The sequence below is a fragment of the Xyrauchen texanus genome, chromosome 48 (genome assembly GCF_025860055.1).
Source record: "Xyrauchen texanus isolate HMW12.3.18 chromosome 48, RBS_HiC_50CHRs, whole genome shotgun sequence".
Classification (NCBI taxonomy): Eukaryota; Metazoa; Chordata; class Actinopteri; order Cypriniformes; family Catostomidae; genus Xyrauchen; species Xyrauchen texanus.
In genome coordinates, this window is record NC_068323.1 from 22,443,891 (window position 1) to 22,467,862 (window position 23,972).

Here is a 23,972-nt window from a genome sequence, read left to right on the forward strand (position 1 = left end):
CTGACAGTCTATTGACCTTTCTTTCGCTCTCAGTATTTCCCAGTATTGCTGAAAGCTTCAGTACAGTAACATAATAAAGATTGTCTGGGGTTGCACAGAGAGGACTGTGTGTTGAGTGCAACAAAAGAAAACACAAATGTATTAATATTACATGAAATGAAGCTGAAACCTAGTTTGTTAGAAATCCCACTGTCTGTGTTGGTTTTAATTTTTGTTTGGGTTTGAAATTAGAGCGTTTTAGAATCCAAACCAGTTCTATAGTCACAGTTAAAACAGCACATAAAGAATAACTGAATAAACAATACATTTCAAAGACGTTCTTTGTAAACTCTCGCTGGTTTTGGTTGTAGATGAGTATTTGGCTTCCTTTGCCTTTGTATTCTTATTTATGGGTGTTTGTTTCCTAATTAAATCTTATTTTGTACAACATGCACAATGATGGTCAGTTTCTTTGAATTCCAGTGTTTTAGTTAGTGGTATTTGCGAATGCAATTTAAACATATAGGGTTTTATTCTTCGAGTAAGTTTTAAACATCATGGACATGAATGATAGCTCTTGTTGAAAAAAATTCAAAGACTTACATTGATGGAGGTTCCCAAGTCATAGGAAGCATGCAGACCCTAGCTGTCAATACTGAAGAACAAACAAGTATTAATCACTGTCTGGTTTCTCATTAATGTATGTACCCAACTGTGGGAGTTTGATGGGTCCTAGACTGGATTCCTCTGAGAGTTTGTCCTTGTGTTTGGGCTGACTTCCTGAAAAGCTGCTTAGTGACAATTCCTATTGTTAAAAGTGCTTTATAAATAATGCTGAATTGATTTTAATGTTTTATTTCTTTAGGCTTAGGCTACATTATATCTTGCCCAACCACACTTCTCATTTTCCAATAGCTCTACAATCTTATACAGATTTCACTAAATCCTTTCTTAATAATCTGTGACTGTCTTCATTCCTGCCTCTTGCCAAAAGTCTATATATGTCTAGTTATCAACTTTGCAACTTCCATGACCTCCTATAATCATAAACATGATATTCTGTGTGTGCATTAGAAAAGGTGGATTGCCTCAGTCTTTCATATTTAGTTGCTGAAGATCTGGAAAGTTTTGGGATTTGGTGCTGTCAGTCCATGTCCTTTTGTTTGGTACCTTGTTTTCTGTTGTCTTAAGACTAAATATAAACACAATATAAACTATAAAGATGATTTTCATACAGATTCACTATCATCCTAACAGTATTATCTCATTAATACAGCTTCCGTGAGAAAATATTTCTTTTTTTGGAGAAGCATGGTTTAAAAATAGTACAAGACAAACTAAATATAAGACTTTCATCCTTGCACATGGTGAAGTGGATCTATGAAATGATAAATAGAAATGACATTTTGAACCACAGGAAAAGCATGAGTTACTCGTGTTATTTGGACATTTTGTAGATTCAGATTGTGAAGAGGAAAAGGTTATTTGTATATATATATATATATATATTCAAGCTTATGATGGGCATTTTTATTTGATTTTATTGATCGTCTCAAAGCCTAGCTGACCTAATGAAAAATCGATTTAGAATGCACCATAATGCTGTTTATTTGTAACATGCCAAAATAGGTTTAATTTGGAAAGTGCCAAAAAGATGATTTGGAACTAGTGTTGGGTGTAATCTGATTACAAAGTAAATAATCAGATTACTTATGAGTACAAAAAGTAGTGTAATACATTCCATTTATATCCCTGTAATCAGATTACAATTACCGAATTTCAATGAAGTTCATTACTTTTAAGTACATTAATTGTTACACATAATTCTTAATTAGCATTGTTTATGTAGAGTACATTTAAAACTTGAATTATGTTAATATACTGTACACGCCCGTTTGTGTTTCTGTGATAGTTGTAGGATGTGCGCCCCTAACGAGTCAATGGAAGCGCAGCGTAATTCTAGCAGGAAGACTAGCAGCTGTACATCATCACACCATTAGCTGGGTAATTCCTAGCCAATCACATGTAAGCAATTGCTTTATAGGTCTGCTCACAATCAATCACATTGCTGTTTCAGTGTGCTAACACGGCAACCTCCACCACCCCACCACCACCAGTTGAGCCCCATCCCACAGAGGGGTAGGCTCCTCGACCCTGCCTCCCATCTCCGGCAGGACATGATGGTTCCGGTTACAACTCCCTCGGACCACCGGACGGGGCCTACGCCAAAGAGAGAGACATTACTTTCTGTTTTACATTTATCAAATAAATGGCATCTTAAACTTCACTCAAGCCTGCGTGTCTTCCCGATAGAATTGAGTGTATGCTTGCATGCGACAACAAACAAGGACAAAATACTGTATAGACACTTTAAATTTGTAGGACACAAAAACAAAAAGTAATTAATCTGATTACAATTGAATAGAAGTAATAAGTAATTTGTAGTGGATAGCTTTTAAATAACTTATCCAGCATTTTTTTAAACATGCATTGTCATTCAGATTAAATGCGTTAAGCTAAAAAAAGAAAAATGCGTTAAGACACAGGAATCTCGAAACGCGCTTTAAATAGCTGAAGTTTTTTTGACATTGCATTTAAATAACTTAGCCCTCCTGCATGAGATGGAAAAAGAAACGGTTAAAGATGGCCGTATAGAAAAACAATAATAAATAAACAGCATGCAGTGTCAACGGCCCCTAAATGCTTCATTTGAAAATGCGCAAAAGATGCTTTTGATTTGGAAATTGCCAAAAACGTTTCTTAGAATGCGACAAGGACATTTTTTGTTTGATTTTATAGACTGTCTTGAAACCTAGCTGTGTGTGTGATTGTGAGCGTGCAAAATGCTTCTTACATATGTACGTGCAAAGAAAACTCTTGATTTGGATGGTGCCTATGCCCCAGAGCCATTTCTGAGCATATGGGGGCCCTTAGCAAAATGGTATGGAGACCCCTGCAATCAATCAGATCAATACATTCTCCCTTCTCACTTGGGCCACAAGGGGGCCCCCTATACCTGTCTAATTGATCCGCAATAGATGCTTGGGTCTTAACAGCAGCTTTTAGTATATTAGAAAAATAAGAAAATAAAAAAAAAAACAGCCCTTTACATGGCACCTTGCATATATGGTTTTGTGCCTCTGGCATGAGCCTCCAGTGCAGTGTCATGCACAGCGAGCCATATGAAAAGATGCGCGGATTGACGGTCTCAGAAGCGGAGGCAACTGAGACTTCTCCGTCTCCCGGATTGAGTAACCGGTGAGTAACCACACCACCACGAGTAGTGGGAATTGGGCATTCCAAATTGGGAGAAAAGGGAATTTAAAAAATTCTAAAATCCTGTTAGCTCGTTTTAAGACACAGTGCAAGGAACAAAACACAGGTGTCTCGAGATACATTTTATTCAGCTAAAGTTCTTTTAAAGATCCTTTTTTTTCTTGAAAAAAAGAAGAAAGAAAAAAGCCCAGCTCCAATAGACGCAAAAACGTGTTTGGTGTGAACAACCACTAAATTCTTATTATGTGCCAAAAATAGTTAATTTCAAGAAGACAAAAATGCTTTGATTGGGAAAGAATGCTTTTCTATGTATTTTTTATTTTTTTGCATATTTCTAATAAATTTTTTGGCTTTTCAAATAAAATGTAAAAATGCTGCTGATATGGGGGCATAAAAGCTTGATTTGGAAAGCGGCAATACTGCGACTGATTTGGAACATGCCTGTGATGATGCCCTCATATGCTGTCAGCTCGCATTGAGAGCGCAGCAGGTTCAGATTCAGAGCAGTTGAGATGCAGAGACTTTTCTATTAAACGAGATGATGGCGATGACTTCAGCTGCACATGTGCTGCATGAATGAACTGAACACTTGAACACTTGCGTGCAGCAGCTGAAGACAGATGAGAACTACTCTTGGAAAAATAGGACATCGCCTGTATTCGAATTTTTAAAGCTTATGACAGTGACATTTTCCATTTTATATCGGGGTTGACGATCGACTTCGTATTGAGAGCAAAAATGAAGGTGAAATCTAGAGATGAGAGTTTTAATACTTCTGTTGAATTGGATGGATCCAGTGACCTGCTGACAGGTAGGGCCTAAGTTTTTATGACCGAACAACATAAAGATACCTGGGGTGATTTGCACAATAGGCTATATACACATATCGATGTGCAGACTACCCTATCAAGGGATCTCTGTAGTAAGTTTTTGAATTCACTTAGCTGACTTGACGATTTCACATGCACATAGGCTGTTCTGAACACAGACTTGTTGGTATTGTTTATTTCCATCTCCAAAAAAGATTAAGTCCGGCGACTTTTTAGTATTACTTTTCACTTGGTCTATTTTTCTCTCGTAATGAAATCAAATTCCTTTCAAATCCCAAGACACGTTTTCAAAAAGTTGAACTTATTTTTAAAGGACCTTAAAACCGAATGCGTTTTTGCGTCCAGTCGCGCTGTTTTTTTAAATAATTTTTTGACTATGTAAATATACGCTAGATGGGCGTCTTTGGCCATTGCGCCGCGTCTCGCGCAGAAACGCAGCGTTTTTAAGATGTGGTCACGTTGACTGTTAAAACACGTCTGAAAACATTACGCTTTACTCGTCATTTATAAGTCAAGTCATATTTATTTGTATAGCGGTTTTCACAGCAGACGTCGTGTTTAAGCAGCTGTAGGCTACAGGAAATGTAACAGAAACAGTGTCTTAGTCATCACTCATCATTGTGCTGTTTTATAAAAATATGACTGTGCCTTAATTCAAGGGCGTAGATTTGGCATAGATTGGGGGTTTCCACACTGTAAAAAAATTCCTGTTGTTTAAGAAAAAAAGAAAGACAGCTGTGGTTGCCAGAATAATGATGTACAAAAACAATAAAAAATTAAAAAACTTTACAGAACAACATGTAGATTTTAAAAGTGTTGTAATTTTCATGACCACGATGGCACTGTTAAAATAAAAAAATCAGTTCAATTTACAGTAAAAAAGTAATGAACTTTATAACAACCTTCTGAACCTGTAAAAATCTGCTTTTTACTTTATAAGGTATTGTTAATCACCGTAATAATCACAGAAGAGCACATGATGACAGGAAGATCATCAACAGTGGCTCTTCCAAGAGCAATGACCAATAAACATGTAGATTCAGTGCTCATTGTCACTCACACAAACACTAAACACCATCAGGGTAACACACGTGAAATTAAAATAATACAATAAACACGTAGAGACAGCACTCAGTGTCACTCACATAAACACTAAACACCATCAGGATAACACACATGAACTTAAAATAATACAATATACACATAGAGACAGCGCTCCGTGCCACTCACACAAACACTAAACACCATCAGGGTAACACACGTGAAATTAAAATAATACAATAAACACGTAGAGACAGCGCTCAGTGTCACTCACATAAACACTAAACACCATCAGGATAACACACATGAACTTAAAATAATACAATATACACATAGAGACAGCGCTCCGTGCCACTCACACAAACACTAAACACCATCAGGGTAACACACGTGAAATTTAAATAATGCAATAAACACATAGAGACAGTGCTCAGTGTCACTCACACAAACACTAAACACCATCAGGATAACAAACGTGAAATTAAAATAATACAATAAACATGTAGAGACAGTGCTCAGTGTCACTCACACAAACAGTAAACACCATCAGGATAACACATGTGAATTTTAAATAATACAATAAACACGTAGAGACAGCGCTCAGTGTCACTCACACAAACACTAAACACCATCAGGCTACCACATGTGAAATTAAAATAATACAATAAACACGTACAGACAGCGCTCAGAGTTACTCACATAAACACTAAACACCATCAGGTTAACACATGTGAAATTAAAAGAATGAAATAAACGTAGAGACAGTGCTCAGTGTCACTCACATACACACTAAACACCATCAGGATAACACACGTGAAATTTAAATAATAAAATAAACACGTAGAGACAGCGCTTAGTGTAACTCACACAAACACTAAACACCATCAGGATAACACACGTGAAATTTAAATAATAAAATAAACACGTAGAGACAGCGCTTAGTGTAACTCACACAAACACTAAACACCATCAGGATAACACATGTGAAATTAAAATAATACAATAAACACGTAGAGACAGCGCTCAGTGTCACTCACACAAACGCTAAACACCATCAGGATAACACATGTGAAATTAAAATAATATAATAAACACGTAGAGACAGCGCTCAGTGTAACTCACACAAACACTAAACACCATCAGGATAACACACGTGAAATTTAAATAATAAAATAAACACGTAGAGACAGCGCTTAGTGTAACTCACACAAACACTAAACACCATCAGGATAACACATGTGAAATTAAAATAATACAATAAACACGTAGAGTCAGCGCTCAGTGTCACACACAAACACTAAACACCATCAGGATAACACATTTGAAATTAAAATAATACAATAAACACGTAGAGATAGCGCTCAGTGTAACTCACACAAACGCTAAACACCATCAGGCTACCACATGTGAAATTAAAATAATACAATAAACACGTAGAGACAGCGCTCAGTGTAACTCACACAAACACTAAACACCATCAGGATAACACATGTGAAATTAAAATAATACAATAAACACGTAGAGTCAGCGCTCAGTGTCACACACAAACACTAAACACCATCAGGATAACACATTTGAAATTAAAATAATATAATAAACACGTAGAGATAGCGCTCAGTGTAACTCACACAAACGCTAAACACCATCAGGCTACCACGTGTGAAATTAAAATAATACAATAAACACGTAGAGACAGCGCTCAGAGTCACTCACATAAACACTAAACACCATCAGGTTAACACATGTGAAATTAAAAGAATGAAATATAACGTAGAGACAGCGCTCAGTGTCACTCACATAAACACTAAACACCATCAGGATAACACACGTGAAATTTAAATAATGCAATAAACACATAGAGACAGCGCTCAGTGTCACTCACACAAACACTAAACACCATCAGGGTAACACACGTGAAATTAAAATAATACAATAAACACATAGAGACAGCGCTCAATGTCACTCACACAAACGCTAAACACCATCAGGATAACAAACGTGAAATTAAAATAATACAATAAACATGTAGAGACAGTGCTCAGTGTCACTCACACAACCCCTAAACACCATCAGGATAACACATGTGAAATTAAAATAATACAATAAACACGTAGAGACAGCGCTCAGAGTCACTCACATAAACACTAAACACCATCAGGTTAACACATGTGAAATTAAAAGAATGAAATAAACGTAGAGACAGTGCTCAGTGTCACTCACATACACACTAAACACCATCAGGATAACACACGTGAAATTTAAATAATAAAATAAACACGCAGAGACAGCGCTTAGTGTAACTCACACAAACACTAAACACCATCAGGATAACACACGTGAAATTTAAATAATAAAATAAACACGTAGAGACAGCGCTTAGTGTAACTCACACAAACACTAAACACCATCAGGATAACACATGTGAAATTAAAATAATATAATAAACACGTAGAGACAGCGCTTAGTGTAACTCACACAAACACTAAACACCATCAGGATAACACATGTGAAATTAAAATAATATAATAAACACATAGAGACAGTGCTCAGTGTAACTCACACAAACACTAAACACCATCAGGATAACACACGTGATATTAAAATAATGTAATAAATATTAACTAAACTACATAAAATATAACACAGAACACCCCAATGTACATACCTGATATAAAAAATAACATAAATAATCCCATAAAATATAATGAAATATTATGGGTCACACAGGGAATTCTTGTAACGCCTGCTGTTTCACTGTAATTTTAACAATAATTTACTGTAAAAATGTACATGTACTCTCTTCTTAAACATAATGTACATTTTTACCATGAATTATACAGGAACATTTTTTACCACTTTTTATTATAAAAAAATACTGTATTGTCTTTTAAAATGCCCCTGCTTTAAATAAATAATATTAATAATAAAAAACTCCTATACATTTAGACACTACTATATCTATACACCTATAATAAAATGTGTTTGGTTTTTTTGTTGTTATGTGTGTATGTATATGTATATATATATATATATATATATATATATATATATGTATGTATTTCACAGGTCCCTTACTTGTATAAGCTGCTCTGTCTTGTTAATTTGTGTTTTGTTCAATAAAATAAATAAATAAATAAAAAACTCCATTATGCTGCTACTAGGTTATTAGTGTGCATTCTTACTTGACAAGGCATCTAAAAAATGCAGCACTTCAGCTCGAAACGCTGAAAAACAAAACAGGGAGATGTACTTTCAACACATGTTTACATAGAAAAACAATTGAAACAGTGCAAACACACACAAAAACAAGTTTGGTGCGAACGAAATTAACACATAGGCCTAATAGGATTGATTTTGTCTTTTTAATGAAAATTGAAATTATTATTTATTCCCATTCATTTCTTTATTCCTGTTGTTTGGGTTCAAAAATGGCTATTTTATGATATACTCCCTACTAATTTATCTCTCTCTTTTAAATCAAACAATAGGCCTAAATAATTTGTTTGCCATGGCCATGTCCAAGGAGGGCTTGTTAGCAGCATAGTCTATTCTCGAATCTATTCGTAACAAAGGCCTTTATAATATTCCTTAGATAATTTATGAAGTTGTATAGAAATGTCCTCTTTGTCAGTGTCACCAGCTGTATGCCTTAGGTAATGTTTCTAGAATCCATTTGAAGTACTATAGTTTTTATTTTCTTCTCACTCTCCATATGTGCGATGTTGTTAATTCATCCCTTTCAAAAAGTGCTGTGGGAGTATCATGGCACAATATCATATAGTAAAACAGGTACTTTGATATATACAATAGTATTTAATGAGTACTGTACCATATCTGTATGCTATGGTATTTACAAAGTACACCAAGATGATTCAAAAGTATATTAGTATGTCTGGAAAGATAGCATACCCTGGTTCTTTTTTGATAATGACAGTATATTCACCTTGGGGGGAATAAAAGCATTTACCAAAGTTACCAAATATTCTTTTCACTGTTACTTTCATGATTCAAACTTGTACAATTTAAAATAAAAACAATATTTTAGAAGAAGAAAACACAGAAATGTATAATGTGGGCCCTAAAGTGTTGGAAAATAACAATTAATTAATTTTAAGTGGTCAAAACAAAAGGTACCCTTAAAAGTACCCTAAAACCTTTTGTGACCTTCGGGATATTTTTGTCTTTTTCATTTTTGTTGTTTCGATAATTTTGGCTGTGTTAATGCCAACGGCATACATTTTCCCAAAGATGTGTATTTTTTGGGGGGAATTTTGATATTTCAACATCAGTTCCTATGATACATCTATAATACACTCAAACCCATTAAAACTGCAATATTTGATCCCAGTGCCATTAAAGCGTAAAATCATGAATTCTATGATATAAAGCTTTCATTCTGGAGCCCTGGATTCAAAATTAAATGTTTCAATATTTTCCATCAGATGACACCATTTTTTCTCATCTTTAGCCAATGGAGCAAATACATGCTTTTTACCTATTTTCTGTTTGCTGTATTATAAAGCACTGCAGGCCAATTGAATAAATGATGCAGATAAAATTGTGTGGGTGTGTTGGTATGGATATCAGAGTGTGATTTGTATGTGTGTATTGAGAAATTTGTGTGTGTGTAAAAAAAACCAGTGGCATTATGTAAACAAACTGGCATTTAAAGGGTTAAAATCCTGAAAATGAATGATTATTTGGTAGTTATGATCAGGACTGATGTTGGTAAAAAAAAATTACTTATCGAAAGTGGAAAATAATATTAATATATAATATTATGGCAGTTTTTTGGACCTCTGAGTAACTTTTTTTAATTGACGTACAAGGGTTAAAGAGACAAAAAAGTTATATTTTTTTGTTCCCATTGAATATAACATATAAATGTACCTTTAAATGTACACAACAGGTCCTTGGGGTATATTTATGTACCCAAAACAAGTATAAAGTTTAACTAGAGGTACAAAAAGGTCTGCTTGAGATTACCACCCGAGAGATAATTAATAAATAATAGGCTCTAGCAAGTACCACAAATTAGTCAGTGTTCCGTGTGTGTACAGGTACATTTGGTCAACATTCATATTTAAACTGCTGACATAGGTAATGCTTTACATGCACGTGTGTGCACATTTGTCCATGCGTGCCACCTTTATGTCACATACTGTGCATTATGTGGAGCATAAAATAATGAATAAGCTGCTTTAACTCCAGAAAACATACTTCAAACAAATGCACGTAAACAGACGCAATTGCTTGGCCAACATATTACCAACTCGCTGTCTGGTTAAACATCATCCTCAGTACTCAAGGGGGCAATAGAGATATCTTTAAAAGTCTGGGCCATTAAACTGAATGTGTTAGTGAAGTATGTTGCTATATATATGTTGACTTTACTTGCTCAGCAATATTCTGACCAGCGATTCGCCATGACAGTAGTTGACTTAAAAGAAAAAAACTCACCACTGAAGCGGACAGTTAAATTAATCTCTGCTTTAGTGCCCCTTGTGGCAATGCTGAGAATGCAACGCATACTTACGATACATATGTTATTATGAATTGCAATCTGACACACATTTTGGAAGGCAGAAAATCGAGCTTGTTTAGCTAGAAACGTCTGCGATCTCGTACTTGCGAAGGGTATGTTTAGGCCTTTTGATAGTTTAACTTCACAATAACAAACAAGGATGCCAATGGGGTTGGAGAACGATTTTTCGGCATTAGACGAATATTGCATATTGAATCATTTTTGTAAAATGATCTCTTTTTGTAGATGCTATTTTGTACTAAGTAAAAAAAGCAAAAGATGTTTTAGTTATAAGTAACATCACTTATTAATTTTATGAGTTTCTAATTCACTTTTCACTGAGTTTACATTTTTTTGCTCAACAAATTTAAAATATTGTCTGCTTTTTCTACTTGTTCATTGTCATACACAACTCATACACTGAACACATTGCTCTGTTACAATGACTTATTAGGGGGCATATGCCCTTCAGCTGTCACAAAAACTCAAAGAGATGTACATATGAACATAATTCATGTTTTACATTCTACAATAATAAATGTATTTAACTTAAATGAAAGACAGTCACTGTAATCTGATTACTAGGATTTAATATGTAATGTACTTTTTGACTCAATAGTAATTAGAGTACAGTAACTAATTGCTTTGTTGTCAGATTACACCCAACACTGCATATTTCCGAGTGAAACAAGACATTTACAGTTGGATACTGAAAAGTGGTCTCTATTTGGCAGTTGGTTGGATAGGAGGGCTTGGTGGCATCAGCCCAAAAGGAAAGTCATTCAAAGGCGGCGTTATAATAAAAAATGACAAAGACATTGATTTCTTTTATTTGGAGTAAGCTAGCTGCACCAATGAATTTTGCATAATAAAACCATGCAAGAATGTCTTTTAAAGGAACAGTTCACCCAAAAATGAAAATTCTCTCATCATTTACTCACTCTCATGTCATCCCAGATGTGAATGACTTTCTTTCTTCAGCAGAACACAAATTAAGATTTTTAGAAGAATATTTCAGCACTGTAGGTCCATACGATGCAAGTGAATGCATTGGTGGTGGTGACCAGAACTTTTAAGCTTCGAAAAGCTCATAAAGGAATCAACCCGACTCCAATGGTTAAATCCATATCTTCAGAAGCGATTTGATAGGTGTTGGTGTGAAACAGAACAATATTTAAGTCCTTTTTTAATAAATCTCCACTTTCACTTTTACTTCCACTTTCTTTCATGCAAATCGCCACCTACTGGTTGGGTCTGGTCAAAGGTGGAGGTTTATAGTAAAACAATATGTAAATATTGATCTGTTTCTCGCCCACACAACTATCTAATTTCTTCTGAAGACACGGATTAAACAACTGGGGTCGTAATGATTACTTCTTAGCTGCCTTTATGTGCTTTTTGAAGCTTCAAAGTTTTGGTCACCATTCACTTGCATAGTATGGACCTACAGAGCTGAAATATTCTTCTAAAATCTTCATTTGTGTTCTGCTGAAGAAACAAAGTCATACACCGTAATGAGTAAATGATGAGAGAATTTTCCATTTTCGGTGAACTGTCTCTTTAAAAAGTAAACAGGGTTTACTTTTGATTTTTGATTTGATTTTATTCTGACTTAAAGGGCAACCTTTGTATAATAGTAGAAGATTTACCTTTGAATGCATAATTTGGCAAAGCATCATTTGTTCTCTGTATGCGGGACTCTGGTTTGAATGGGTGCAAATGTATGTTATACTAGTATGCATATATTTGCTGTTACAGAAAGTTTTCACAACAGTTGAACTGTCTGCATGCACCTGTGCACATCTGTGTTCAGCATAGAATTGGTTTTGTTTGTTTTGCATCATACATCATGGTGTGCCAAATGATTCACAGCTCTTAAGTACCATTTTGCTCTGTGTATTTTAAAGATTGACATGCACATAAAGATCAGTGCCAACTTAATAAACCGATTCAAAGGTGAAGTGTGTCATCTTTTTGGATGTTGAAAGACTTTTCCCTCCCAGCTTGATGTAGACAGACAACTGCGAGAAAGCCATTCATACTTTTCCAGTCATATCAGGTTGGCTGACGTTGTTGTGGCTGATCGACATTGCCCAGGGCAACGCTGAAACGTACAACAACAACTTGTCGTCACAGTATTAAAGCAAAATAAATCAAAGTATTCATGGAAGGCTAAATGAGATTGGCGGCACTGTATTGATATTCCTTTTGATACTCTATCTGTCTTTCTATCAAACCCTAAATGCTGTATATGTTAATGTACATGCTCTCATGTTGCGATGCATCTCATAGTTTTTTTCAGCATCGAGTGTCATGCCATGCAGGTGTGCTGTCTATTTTAGTTTTTCAATAAACTTTAGACATTCAAGAAATTTAAGATTAACTGATTCTGCATTTCATTTACACAATCCAAACCTCCGAAGCTTCCCTAGAACTTTAACACTTTTGCTGCCTTTCATGCGCTGCTATTTCCGTCAGCAAATGCACATCTAGTTGAATATAACTTGCCACGTCAAGCAAACTCTAAAGGGTCAAAGAAAGAGTGTCCCATCGCATTCTTTCACTATTGATTGGGGTACATTTAATTCTGGATATGTTGTGATCCGATTCATTACTTGAACGAAAATCAGACCAACAAACTGTGCGAGCTGACTGTGACTGTTCTGTTAATAGTTTTATTTCCTCGTAATACAATTTAAATGATATACAAAGCACATTTGCATAGTCATCAATTTGCTTTATGTCCTCTGTGATTTGCAGGTAACCCTCCTTCAGGCCAGGGGAAAAAGAACTTCAAACAGCGTTTCCTCAAACTTCTGCCCTGCTGTCATTTGGACCCCAAACCAATTGTCAGGCAAAGCAAGTGACCAACTGTCTGTTATTTGCGTTCCTCCTTTTAGTGTAAATGTATGTGATTTAGTGTACAGTAAATAAGTACAGGTGTATACATGCACAGCCCTCATTGTGCACGGCTTCAGTTGCTAGTCCATTCCGATCTGTCAGTTTGTGTTTGAATGTCTTTATCTCTGTTATCTTGTATAGACAGCATAGAGGACGATTTTGAACTCGCCACTGTCTGCTACAGGCCAGAGGGTCTGGAAAAACTCATGGAACAGACCAAATTCAGCAGAAATGAGCTGCAGATCCTATACAGAAATTTCAAAAATGTAAGAAATGTGCTCATCATGTGGCCTCATTATTCTTTGATTGTTAACATCTCATTGGTACAGATTTATATTAGGGCTGTCTATCAATTAAAATTTGAATCAAATTAATTACATGATGTCCTGATTAATTAACCGAATTAATCACAATTAATCGCATATAATAAACATTTGCTAAGAAAGCTCCTCAAATAACAATAATGAAATATATAATAATGAAATAATTATACATAGTTATCTCGAAATATTTACAAATGTTATATATATATATATATATATATATATATATATATATATATATATATATTAGGGCTGTCAATCGATTAAATATTTTAATTGAATTAATTACATGGTGTCCCGATTAATTAATCACGATTAATCGCATAAACAAATATTTGCTGAGAAAGCCCCTCATATAACAATAATTATACATATTTATCTTTAAATATATATATATATATATATATATATATATATATATATATATATATATATATATATATATATATATTATTTTTAATAAAATTAATCGCACTGAATTAACGCGTTAAATCGACAGCCCTAATATATATATATATATATATATATATATATATATATATATATACACAGTATATAAAATATAATAAAAATATTCAGATAATTAAAATGCATTACATTCTTGTGGCAGAAGAGTTAAGTATTGATATTTAATATAAAACATGGCTTTAATACAATGTATTATTTATTTGCATATCAATCAGAGATTTATTATGAGGGCTTGTTTAAGGACCCGTCAATTTACACCTGCATCAGACATGCTTGTGTAGCGTCTCACTTTCCTTGTGTCATGTCATAAACATACCATTTTTAGGTTGCTGTGTCAAGTTAAACGTAGTTTAATACTTAGAAGTACACGTCTTGAAATCCCTTAGTTCGGATTTGAGCTCCAACATACTGTGTTTTGAAGGCATGAATGCATCCTTGTGTTATGCTGTCGGCTGAAGGGTTGTTTTGTTCTCTGTATTAGCTGCATGTTTATGGAACCAGATTTCTGCCAAAAGTAAACAAACAAATAGAACGTTTTGCAAACAAAAACAATCCGCTTCACAAAGGAAAACTCGACTTTCAAACAGAAAGTGATTTGCCATTTGAGAGAACATGAAGAGTAGTTGTCCAGTACCACTGGCTTAACAAACAAATACACTGTGTTTTACATGTTTCATATGAGCCTACTATCCATTTTTTACTAGAAAAGAAGTCGGAACGATGACTGTAACTGAGTGAAAGTATGTGGCAGCACTGTGCCATCTACTGTTTTAAAAGAGGACGCGGCTCAGCCCATTTGTGAGAAAATCAGGACTGTGTTTGAGAAAAGGTCACATGACTCACAAGTTGTATGTATTTGTTCACATCAGATTTTGTATAGGTTAGACAATCCTGTAGAATTTGTAGAACAGATTTTATTTATTTGTAAAATATGATGTAGGCTCATATGAAATATGTAATACACAGTGCGTTTGTTTGTTAAGCCAGTGGTACTGGACAACTACTCTTCATTTTCTCTCAAATGGCCGTTTATATTTGCAAATCCCTTTCTGTTTGTTTGAGAGTCGAGTTTTCCTTTGCGAAGCGGATTGTGTTTGTTTGAAAAATGTTCTATTTGTTTGTTTACTTTTGGCAGAATCTGGCTCTATACGCCTTGCCCATACAGCGGAAGTTTCGCTTACTGCCCCCTGGAGAAAACAGGTGGTACTTCAAGCTTGAATTTCTTCCTTATTATGGTCCGGGGACATGATTAATTGGTATTTGTTTTTTTTACGCATTATTTTTATCAAATTAATCAGTCTGAATTAACACGTTAAATCGACAGTCCTAATTTATGATATGGCTGGCAATCGATTAAAAATGAAGTACATGATATGGCGATTATTCATATAATTAATTACAATTAATCGGATATATAATATGTTCTGAGAAAGGCCCCCAAATAAAGATGATTTAAAATATAACATTTTTAAATCATTATAGATAAAATATATCAAATAATATTACTATCCAGATTATTTATTTATATTAGAATATATTGTTTGTTTAATTTTGGACTAATAATTTTTCTCACAATTCACAATTTTGGAATGCCCAATTCCCAATGCACTTGTTCCCAAAGTCCTTGCCTCCATGTCTGACACCATCAACCCGCGCATCTTAACACGTGGCATGTTGAGCGTGTTACCGCGGAGACATAGCGTGTGTGGAGGCTTCACGCTATTCTCCGCAGCATCCACGCACAACTCACCACGTGCTCCACCGAGAGCGAGAACCACATTATAGCAACCACGAGGAGATTACCCCATGTGACTTTACCCTATCTAGCAACCGGGCCAATTTGGTTGCTTAGGAGACCTGGCTGGAGTCACTCAAAGGTTTTGTCTATGTAGTCTGTACACATGCATCAGACGGATGTTCTTGAAACATCTCACTTTGGTTGCATGGTGTTTCAGCATCTTACGCCATAAACACCCATTTTAAGTCACTATGTCGAGTTAAAAGTAGATTGAAACTTTGAAAAAACATGTCTCAAGATCCCTGCATTCTATGGTGCTCTGCTCAACTGTATTTGAATGCAAAAGTTTTCATTTCATGCTGCCTGCTGATATGACGAGGCGCTTTGCCTGTACAGCCCTAGAACTTGTAGTTACAGCCCAAATCGATGCTGCCCCCTGCTGACTGAAGACTGCAAAAAACATCAATGCTTACTATAGAATTTAGGGGGCATGATTGATTGTGTTCATTTTTTTAAACATTATTTTTAAAATAATTAATCAAGCTAAATTAACACGTTAAATCGACAGCCCTAATTTACAACAATTGTTGAAATATGTCTCTGCCTAAAGTCTGTCTATTTTGTTATTTAAGCTTTCTGGCTCTAACAGTTGTAGTTTAGCTTTTCATGACACAGGAAAATCTGCAACATGAGGTTGAGTGTTTTGTTAGCTTAAATCAGTCAATGCTTTCTGACTGGCCGACCTGCCCCCAGTATGGAGTTTCCTTTGTGTCTTTATTATTTAATCAAACATACTGTGTTTGAGAGTAAAATTAATTATTTTGTAATTAAAAAAAATAAAAGAGTGCAAAAAAGTCTTCTAAATGCTCAAAAATAAAGAAGTTGATAACAAAATTATTTGCAGTGCGTCTAATCTTTTGAAAACTTTTTTTTTTTTTGTGCACTTCAAAAACTTTTCATCACAAACCCACACATTTTGCTCTCTTTTCTGCTGTCTTTTTTGCGGCTGTAAATGTTTTGCTTGCGAGTTGAAAAGTTTTGCTTGCGAGTTGAAAAGTTTTGCTTGCGCGTAAAGCTGTACCTCAGTGGGCGGTCTCTAACAACCAGATGAAAGGCCTTTTTCTATTGGTCACCCTCGATTGAAGTGACCGGTTGGCCACGCCCATTACAGTTTCCCGCCGCTGCTGCTGCCATCATCGTCGCACTGCGGTCAAGCCAGCCGTGGTTTGAAAATACACGGTCAAGCCAGCCCAGTATGGGACGTCCCGTATAAGAACTGACCATTAGTTTTTTTCTACTTATTAGAAATTAGGTCTTTATGGGCCTCAGAAGTCAAATAATGTGACATTTCTCCAAAATGCTGCAGTAAAATGGTTTGATATGAAGTGAGTATACTGTATGGGACGTCCCGTATAAGAACTGACCATTAGTTTTTTCTACTTATTAGAAATGAGGTCTTTATGGGCCTCAGAAGTCAAATAATGTGACATTTCTCCAAAATGCTACAGTAAAATTGTTTGATATGAGGTGTGTATACTGTATGGGACGTCCCCACAAGAACTGACCATTATTTTTTCTACTTATTAGAAATGAGGTATTAATGGGCCTCTGAAGTCAAATAATGTGACATTTCTCCAAAATGCTACAGTAAACTGGTTTGATATGAGGTGAGTATACTGTATGGTATAGGACGTCCCCTACAAGAACTGACCATTAGTTTTTTCATAGATAGATAGATAGATAGATAGATAGAAAGAAAAGACATAGAAAGAAAGAAAAAAGATAGATAGACAGACGGATCGATCTGGGCAACTCAAGTGCTCTGAAAGCGCGTTCTTTCTGTGCTGTTACTGAAATTACCGTATTCATAGTAATAGGCGCACACACTTCTTTTTTTGGCGGCTGGCTTGACCGTGTATTTTCAAACCACGGCTGGCTTGACCGCAGTGCGACGATGATGGCAGCAGCAGCGGCGGGAAACTGTAATGGGCGTGGCCAACCAGTCACTTCAATCGAGGGTGACCAATAGAAAAAGGCCTTTCATCTGGTTGTTAGAGACCGCCCACTGAGGTACAGCTTTACGCGCAAGCAAAACTTTTCAACTCGCAAGCAAAATATTTACAGCGGCAAAAAAAGACAGCAGAAAAGAGAGCAAAATGTGTGGGTTTGTGATGAAAAGTTTTTGAAGTGCACAAAAAAAAAACAGTTTTCAAAAGATTACACGCACTGCAAATAATTTTGTTATCAACTTCTTAATTTTTGAGCATTTAGAAGACTTTTTTGCACTCTTTTATTTTTTTTAATTACAAAATAATAAATTTTACTCTCAAACAAAGTATGTTTGATTGAATAATAAAGACACAAAGGAAACTCCATACCCCCAGTGGCCACAGTTGGAACTACAGTCACACACACATGCACAAGCGCGACAGTACTGTGAGCAAAACTGCATTTTTTTCTTTGACTTCTTTGAATGGGTGTCATGTGAAAGACATTTTCAGGATTTTAGGTAACATTTGAGATGTACTCGCATTAATATATGTACTTCTAATCCTAACCAGGACAGTCCTGAGACCAAAACAGCATCAATATTTACTTCTTTGCTAATGTAGTATTTCGCTAGCCAAAGTGACATGAAAAGGACAATGTGGATCATTTTCAGGGCATGAACATTCACCACAAGGTGGTGCTTGATTTCGTCACACAGCTAGTTCTAAAGTTTGGATGAAAAACATCAAATACAATTTGTGTGCAACATGAACAAAGCCTTAGAAGTAAATATGCTGTTTTTGCTACTGTATTTTTTCAACTCCCAAGTATCAACCCTTTGTGAGTTTGGTGTTTGGTTGGCACTGCTCTATACTTTAAGAGCAGTCAAAAAACTGTTTCCATGATTAAACCTTCACTAAGTTGTTTATTTCTTTGTGTGTGTGTTGGTGTGTCCATGTATGTGTGTGTGCATGAGTATTTTGATGTACTGTAGGAATGTCCCACAGGAGTAGTAAATGAAGAGACCTTTCAGTTAATCTTCTCTCACTTTTTTCCTCAGGGAGGTAAGTACATGTTGTTGTTACCTTATGCAAGTGTTCAACCTTTGATTCCATTAGCACAAACATTTCAGATCAAACGCAACCATTTTCTGCTTTGTTTTCAAAGTTGTCTCTGAAATAGGCTGTACTTATGTTATGTTAAGGCTGTCAATCGAATACAATTTGTAATAAATTGCATTTATTGTGGGAGCAGGCAAGTTAAGCATTTAGACAATACTTAATATTGTCATTGAACATAACATTATTGTTGGCATATTTCAATGTGCACGAGTTTTAATTGATGGGCTATATTTATCATAAGACGAATGCTTTTAGAGCGACTCACTTTGGTTGCGTCGCGTCTCACTAGTTTTCAGCGTCTCTAAACATGAATGCAGTGTTTTTAGGATGCTGTATCAAATTAAACATGGTTTGTGTGACGGATGTGTGCTCCCTAGTGGCCAGTATGGGCGGTAGTCATGTTGGACTTCAAAAGTATATTCCAAAATGACTAGTGGCCCCTACTGGCCATTAGGGAGAACATGTATGTTACAGTTTAAAACTTTTAGAAAATGTTGTGCTGCCTGTTGCTCTCGTTGGTTTGACGATGCATGTTTTTTTGTATAGCTGGAGTTGCGCTGACTGCCCCCTACTGAAACCTGTAGTCACTGCAGTACATCAAACTTTATTTGCGCTATGATAGTGCGAACATTTTTGGACATAGTTATAACAGAAATATGTACAAGTCTGGGGCATGATTTATTTTGTACATTTTTAGCGCGTTATTTTTCATACAATTCATCACACTAAATTAACTGCTTATTCCATTTGGATAAATAGGAAAACTAGGAAAACTCATTGATCTCAACACACTGTTTCTACACATTTCTTTGTGTTGTCTACTGAACAGTATGCAATGTCTATTTTAAAGGTTTTCTTTACATTTGTGTACTCCTTTGAAGATTCTAGCACATATGCTCATTTCCTGTTTGAGGCTTTTGACAGACACAAGAATGGAACAGTGAATTTTGAGGTGAGTTTACTTTAATTCACATACTTAAAGGGACAGTTCACCCAAAAATGAAACTTCTCTCATCATTTACTCACTCTCATGCTGTCCCAGATGTGTATGACTTGAATGAACACAAAAGATTTTTAGAAGACTATTTCAGCTCTGTAGGTCCTTACAATGCAAGTGAATGGTGACCAGAACTTTGAAGCTCCAAAAAGCACTTAAAGGAAACATAAAAGTAATCCATATGACTCCTGTGGTTAAATCCATGTTTTAAGAAGTGACATGAAATGTGGGGTGCGAAACAGATTAATATTTAAGTCCTTTTTTACTATTAATCTCCACTTTTTTGGTGATTTGTGTTCTTCGTGCATATCACCACCTACTGGGCAGGGAGCAGAGATTCAAGTAAAAAAGGACATAAATATTGATCTGTTTTTCACCCAAACCTTTTCCATTAATTAATATGAGACTTTATTTATCCTATTATATTTGAAAAGTTGTTGGAAATAAAGCCTATTGTCATAGAAAATGAATGTAAAATACTCTACTGTACTTAGAGTCTAATATTCGTCAATTACATATTATAATGTCATGTATTTATTACTTTATTAGGAATGTTTCATTTATTTAAATCCCAATTATGGAAACAACTTGAGAACAGCAGGGGCATGAACTATTTTAATACTTTTTTGTCATATTTTGTGATAAAATGTTACATATTTAAATGACTTTAGATTTTAAATTTTCTGGTCTTTTATCTGTCATTGGCTCCAGGACTTTATGATTGGCATGTCAATCATTTTGCGTGGTACGGTCACTGACAGACTGTGCTGGGCGTTTAGGCTGTATGATCTCAATAAGGATGGCTGCATCACTAAAGAGGTACAGTGCTATAAATATGGACTGTTGAAAAGAACTTTGCTGATTCATCACATTTCTGGTAGCATGTCATATGAAAGCAACATAGTCTCATAGAATCACATTCTATAACTAAAGTTTTGCTAAATATATTTTACGTGGCTCGTTGTACATATCACAGCAGTCTACTGGTGAAATGAACACTAGAGGCGCTACAACAACAATTACTTTTATTCACTTTCACACAAATCATGAGTAAAACGGCACATTATCAGTTTATAAACAATTACTTTTTGCCCTCTTCCTCACACGATGCTATCTTATGACATCTAAACACTTTTACTATAGTGTGTGACTTGTAAGACGATCCTCTTTAGCATTAGCATTAGCATTACATAATCAACTACATTTACAAGCTTGTTCAGTCATGATGAAATTGTGAGGTAGCTCAACTGATTAGAGTGTTGCACTTGAGTTGTAAAGGTCCAGGGTACGGCTCCTGAAGACCACGTGAGTCCACATATGAGCCGAAAGTGTCAAAGAAGCACCACAAAATTACGTGGCTGCTTCAGGAATTGTCTTTCATCTCACGTTTGCTTTTATAACACTATCGGTTAGGTTTAAGTTTAAGGTTTAGGTTAGGGAGGTCGGTTTTGTTGATTTAAAACTCGATTAACTAAATACTAAATAGCTAATAGAAAATTGTACTTGCTTTTAGTGCCACCTAGTGGACATTTCACCTCTGTACTGCTGCGTAAGATCAGACTGGAAAGTTTGTGGGTTTAAATGGTCATTTTCAATGTAAACTGGATATAACTTTACACAGACAAGGTTAGTAAGTGATTTGATCACATTTGTCTGATATTAACACATATAGTGTTGAAGTCTTGTAGCTATACTTCTGAAAATATATTTGAACGTTTATTCTACTGCAATGCCTTGCCCCATAGAATCCCATTGTAAGTACATTCCTGTAAAAGTGGGTTTATTGACTACATTAGTTACATAGAACACACTAAGAGGGGTGTCCATTTCTTCTTTTTGTCTCTTTCAGGAGATGAATGATATTATGAAGTCTATATATGATATGATGGGGAAATGCACAAATCCATGTATGAAGGACAGCGCTCCCAAAGAGCATGTAGAGAGTTTCTTCCAGGTAATGATAAAGTATTTTATCTCACTTTGTTTCTAAATCCCTTTCCACTCTTTGTGAATATGAATGTTACTATAACTTAATTGTGTATAATTGTTATAACTAATATTGTTATAACTAATATTAATATTTTATGTGCCATATTCCACATTTTGGCGCAGTATTCTGGTGAAATGAACACTAGAGGTGCTGCAACAACTGTGCGTTTTATTCACTTTCACACAAATCACGACTACAATGGCTGATTATGAATTTATAATCACATATTTTTCACTCTATTACTCACACACTACTACGTTATGATTTTGAAACACTTACTAAAACACATAATTTGAAAAACGATACAATTTAACGTTTGTATTATGAACGCACCTACATTTACACACTTTTTCCAGTGCGATTAGCTTCCGCGGCAACTCACCTCACAGAGTGTTTGACTTTGGACTCGGAGGACCACGGTTTGAGACCAGTCAAGCAAACAAGCTGGTACGTTAGACGAACGTGTCATAGAAGTGACACAAAATGATGTGGTTGCTTTAGAAAATATGCTTTTCATTTCGCTTTTTGTTTTTGGACACTATCGGTTAGGTTTAGGTTAAAATTTTAGGTTACAGAGGCAAATTTTACTCATTAAAACCTCAATTTAATGGTCACCTTAAAAACATTGTCTGATTACGACATTATTTCACTTGCTTATAGCGCCCCCGCTGGACATTTCACTGGGAAACTGCAGCCATTCTACAAAAATGTTGGCACATTCATGTAATTTTTCGTGAGACTGGGGTGCACACTTATGTACAATCGTTGATCCCAGCTTGCCACTTTTCTGGCACAATAGTTTTCAAAGCAACCATTCATGTTTTTTGTTCTTTCAGAAAATGGATCGCAATAATGATGGCATTGTCACTATGGAGGAATTCCTGGAGTCATGTCAAAAGGTAAAAGGATGACAATCAATTATAGACTGACAATAATGCATTACTCTTGAAACTATGGAGTATTGCTTCTGTTTTACCTATCTTTTTCTGTCCATGGTGTCTAACTGGCTATGTGAAACGTTATTTGTGTTTCACTTGGTCTTTTTGTCAACTTTTTTTGTTTAGGATGAGACCATCATAGAGTCTATGCAATTGTTTGACCACGTCTTTTAGCTCGATGATGCCCTTTGCCGAACTTTCTGGAAGCAAAACAGTCTGTTGTGACATTGATTCAGTGACTGCCTCCATCTTTTACTTACAAGAAATACTGACAATGTACACCTGAATACATTTAAATTATGTTGAGATTTTACAATAAGTTATATCACTGGTCTTACCATGTTTTCTGCTATGTTTCTATATATTTATATTGTAATGACATATTTTAAAGTCAGTTCATCCTAAAATGCTCTGAATCTGAATTATGAAAATAAATTGCAAAATTCAGTTTAACTGTCATCAATTTTCATGTCAGATATTGCCATTCAATTAATTTTATTTTGTTATAGATTGCTAATTAATATTGTATACACACAATTGACTATGAATATCACGGACGAAAATTATAGTAATAACTTTTCATATGTTTTGAAATGCATTACTAAAAATGTTTGTGGTTATTTGTAATGTGTAATGTGGATTTGTCTTCCGAATGCATATTTATAAAATCCTTGCTGTGGTTTAGTGAAAACATAGTCATTTTTACCCATTCTTTTACCCATTCTTTACAAGATATACACTATATCTTGCATAATATAATTGTTGAATCTTTTTTCTGGAAACTTGAGCAGCTATTGCTAATAAAGGATTTTAAAACCTGTCAAATTGTTTTTTTGAATAAAGGAAATACATTTTTA

General features: G+C 35.2%; 1 protein-coding gene across 1 annotated transcript; it reads left to right on the forward strand.

The window, feature by feature from the left end:
• Window positions 1-3,746: 3,746 nt before the first annotated feature.
• On the forward strand, window positions 3,747-23,895 carry kcnip2 (Kv channel interacting protein 2). The gene is made up of 9 exons (XM_052122025.1): window positions 3,747-4,066; window positions 13,411-13,513; window positions 13,697-13,817; window positions 19,064-19,133; window positions 20,072-20,142; window positions 20,899-21,006; window positions 22,037-22,141; window positions 23,014-23,076; window positions 23,242-23,895. Exons 1-9 carry the CDS (start codon window positions 3,994-3,996, stop codon window positions 23,287-23,289), a joined length of 762 nt encoding a protein of 253 aa, XP_051977985.1. The 5' UTR covers window positions 3,747-3,993; the 3' UTR covers window positions 23,290-23,895.
• The last annotated feature ends 77 nt before the right edge of the window (window positions 23,896-23,972 follow it).

Coding starts and splice junctions, on each gene's coding strand:
- kcnip2 (XM_052122025.1), top strand. CDS start 3,994: ATGAAGGTGAAATCTAGAGATGAGAGTTTTAATACTTCTGTTGAATTG. Junction 19,134..20,071: donor TCACTTTTTTCCTCAGGGAG/GTAAGTACATGT, acceptor ACTCCTTTGAAG/ATTCTAGCACATATGCTCAT. Junction 20,143..20,898: donor ATGGAACAGTGAATTTTGAG/GTGAGTTTACTT, acceptor CATTGGCTCCAG/GACTTTATGATTGGCATGTC.